Source organism: Theobroma cacao, chromosome 3 (genome assembly GCF_000208745.1).
Source record: "Theobroma cacao cultivar B97-61/B2 chromosome 3, Criollo_cocoa_genome_V2, whole genome shotgun sequence".
NCBI lineage: Eukaryota > Viridiplantae > Streptophyta > Magnoliopsida > Malvales > Malvaceae > Theobroma > Theobroma cacao.
In genome coordinates this window covers 22,556,294-22,560,051 of record NC_030852.1, presented here as the reverse complement: position 1 = coordinate 22,560,051, position 3,758 = coordinate 22,556,294, and the positions used below count along the sequence as shown (strand labels likewise).

General features: G+C 31.4%; 1 protein-coding gene across 3 annotated transcripts; it reads left to right on the top strand.

The window, feature by feature from the left end:
* Positions 1,534 to 3,489, top strand: LOC18604777. Of its 3 annotated transcripts, none has more exons than XM_007037413.2 (5): positions 1,534 to 1,879; positions 2,382 to 2,614; positions 2,689 to 2,812; positions 3,024 to 3,102; positions 3,192 to 3,489. In XM_007037413.2, the coding sequence occupies exons 1-4, from the start codon at positions 1,854 to 1,856 to the stop codon at positions 3,085 to 3,087; spliced, it is 447 nt and encodes a 148-aa protein (XP_007037475.2). In that variant the 5' UTR covers positions 1,534 to 1,853; the 3' UTR covers positions 3,088 to 3,102; positions 3,192 to 3,489. The 3 variants fall into 3 exon arrangements, with proteins under 3 accessions (XP_007037475.2, XP_017972446.1, XP_017972445.1); XM_018116957.1 differs by having other exon boundaries at positions 1,576 to 1,879; positions 2,345 to 2,614; XM_018116956.1 differs by lacking the exon at positions 1,534 to 1,879 and having other exon boundaries at positions 2,100 to 2,614.

Here is a 3,758-nt window from a genome sequence, read left to right as displayed (position 1 = left end):
TAAAACGTAAAGTATATGAAAAAGATATATTCAAAATAATTTCTTCTTACATAATCATGATTAATTAAAAAATGTTACATTGATAAAATTTTAAGCAACAGTGCAACAGTGCAACACTACAACTTATATTGAGAATTACATATTAATTTATTAATTTTTAAAGATTAAAATCATGAAAAAAAAATCCACATAATAGAAAAAAGACGAACATGACAAATAGAAGATGGAACTATATATGACATAACAAAAAAAAAAAAAAAGAGAATATGGTTGCTGGTTCATAGAAATTTGGAGAAGCAAATTTATAGAAACTTAGAACATATAAGCAAATAGTATAAAGAATAGAAATAAAAATAATAATATAAATTGAAAACAAACAAAAAAATTTAAAATTGAGTGAGGCATGTGGGATATTTTTTGTTATTCTTTATTTTTATTAATTATTCAATAAAACATTATTGAAGGGACCATTAAGATAATATATTAAAAATTTTATATAAATATAAAAAAATTTTAAAAATTTTAGAAGGCCAATTACGAGGCTCTACCTCTGGCTCTCACAAGGTGTTTTTCCAAAAAAAAAAAAAGATCTTACGAGATTTGAGAAGGTTGGGCTTTTGAAGGTTATTTAAGTGGCTCTTTCCAAGGTTTTTGGAAGAGGTAGCAAGCAATTTTTTTAGAGAAAAAAAGCCAAAACCAAAGTAAGAAAGTAAAAGAATTTGAAGGAGAATCAAGATCACAAAGCTTCAATTGTTAGTTTTCTTTTCACTTTTGTATTTTTCTTATTTTCTTTGACTTTGATTTAATGGCTAATTTTTTTGTTGAAGTTTTTATTAGATATTAGGAACTAAACTATTTTTCTAGGATTATGGTAGATTTTAACATGTAGTGTGAATATTAGTTTCTCTTTTATTTATTATGAATGAGTATATAATAAGAGAAGTTGGTGTTAGATAAATTGTGAATGAACCCATAATCTTAAATTTTAATCTATTACCTTTTTCTAGTGAATTTTTAGTTTTTGTTAATTAGTTTAGTTTTGATTGAATTTAAGTTTAATTAATTGTATATAAAATCAAGTTACTTGAATAAGATTAAGTTATCATAATTTTAGTATTTAGTGAAGATGTAGGAACAAATCTTTATAAGATACGATTTTGGACTTATTGTCTATATTAGTTATTCGATACGTACATTTACGTGTGCAAAATCGATAATATGCAGCAGCATCTAGTTCTTTGTTGAGGGAACAAATGTTGGTTCTGAAATCTCACAGGAGCTGTCCAAAAGATGTAGCACAAACACCAGCACCTGCCTTGAGTCACAACACCTCTTCACTAATTTTCACGCACGTTGAATGTGATTAGCGGTGAAGGATTTCACTTTTTGGTTTCAAAATATGTGCAGTGGAGCGGCAGATTCCATTCATTCACCAACTTGCTTTATGGAGTCTACATCATTGCATTGAACGGTAATGGAGACTTAGGAATATATACCTGCCAAAAGAAGGGGAATAAGAATTGGTTCCTTCTTGGGTTCCATCAGCCTTTTTCATTTTTTTTTTTTGTTTTCTTTATGTTCCCTCCTTGTTCTTACCTTGAAGAATGCTGTGAATCATGCTAAACTAACAATAAGAGAAGACCTCATAGAAAAGTTTTGCATAGTACAGTAAGCAAGCAAGGAAGTCCACTGAGCTTTGATTAAATCCGCATGTGAATTTGACTTAATTCATTTCCTTTTTCCTGTTAAGAAGCTATAAACACGTGTCTTAGCAAGTCTTCTTAGCAAATCACATTTCTGCTGGGAAAGATCAAATTCACAATAGGGGAACTTCAATATAGAGTTGCCTGACAATGGAAAACCAAATTAAGGAAAGCAGGTATTGACCTCTGATTCATTGTTTTCGTTCTTATTGACGAACCCTTTTTTCATGTGGCTACTGTAGTATATTAGCACTATGAATAAATTAGATGGTCTTAACTAGTAGAAACGCTTAGATATTCCCATGCTTCCTTACTTTTATCTGTAGCAAGAAGAAACTAGTTAGAATCTCATATTATCAGTGGGAATTAGTTTCTTTCACTTTTTGTGTTTTGACAACTAGAATCTTGATAGATCAAACTTTAAGCAAATAGCTAAACCAGTTAGAATTCAGGAAATGTACTGAAAGTTTATTCTGGACAAAGCAATGTCCCAAAGATAACACTAAAATATCATAACAAGGGAGGACATGTTTTTAATTATCATTCATTACAACTCTGTTGCATATTATGTGGTGCTGCTGAATAGCATTTTTCTACACTTTAGTTGAGCGGATTGTATGTTTCTTTGTTAATATATGCAGCAAAAATAATGGAACCGTTTTTCTCTGCTATTTTAAGAAAACAAAACTGGTTCCAGAGGCAGTTTTCAAGTCAAAACAGTCAAAGTAATCATCCCATAGAAGGTGCACATGAAGCTGCAGTTGCAGCGGCTGCATTTGCGATTCAGTCACTTCAGGAAGCTAAAGCAACCAAGCTTAAGACTAAGAGCAGAAAAGACAACGGCAGAAATGCTATGCTTCATTCTAAAGGAACAACCAGCCAATTCTCATACAAGAAAACAAAAATTGCAGGTAACTTTTCCAACAATTGATATGATTTTCTGATGATTTTTCTTTTCAAGAAACTAATGAAGACTATGTACTAGTTGACAATTCCAAGAAAAAGCCAATGGAACAAAAAACTAAGGAATTCGAGGGAGTTTATTCAGCTGCCAAGCCAAGCTCTAAATCTGCTGTAATACCAATAGCACCAGGAGATAATGCTGAATGGTAAGTATTGATTTTTCAGGCATATCTTCTTCTGTTTTTCTTCTTTTTGAGAGTTTCCAAATCACACCAATTAGCAGCCGGTATATTTATCACGCAGGTTCTCCAAAAAGATGCAAAACAAATTTTTTTATGCTCCAACGTGCCCAAAATCCTTTAACATATAAAAGCTGGAACTAGTTTTTGACTCTTTTCCTAAACTTCATGATCTCAGGTATGACAAGCTGAAATCAGTTGTTGCTTGCGGAAGTGTCAAGATGCTGAGAGCCAAGGATTAAACAAAAAGAAGAAAGGTTTTGATTTAATTTTTGTTGTTAATATTATATATATTTCGTGAACGCCTATGGTACAACAGTACCACTATTGATTGTTGACACTGCAGAAGAAACTGGAGATGCAAAGGGCAACTATTGTGCAACATCACTAAAAACAGGATAGGAAGATTTCATCCGATTGGTGGCAGGGCAAGAAAATCTGAAGTTATAGAGGAGATCGAAAGATTAGATAATGAAATAAATATATATTAGAATATATATATATATACACACAATTTGTTTTGATCATAGGTAGCATCAAAGCAAAGGCAGTTGCAATAATTATGACGCTATATGTCCCTTTTCTTCTTGAATCTTTAAATGATATTTTGCTTCAGGCTGGATACACGCTTTGTTACTGAACAAGTCTTTAATTCCTACCACACAATGAAGGCTGCCGGCTACTGGTGAAAAAGATAATACTTTGAAACATTGGTATTCATTATAATTTTCTTTTCAAGTTTTGAATTTAATAGAATGAATAACTCAGTTTTTGAACTTGGGAAAAGGAAAATTTGATTTTGAATTTCTTAAAGAAAGCTATGGATTTCCTTGTTTTAAATGAAATGGTATTATTATCTGACCATACCATTGTCAATGCTTCTGGCAGAGTTGTTATGTGAGTGATGCAGAAC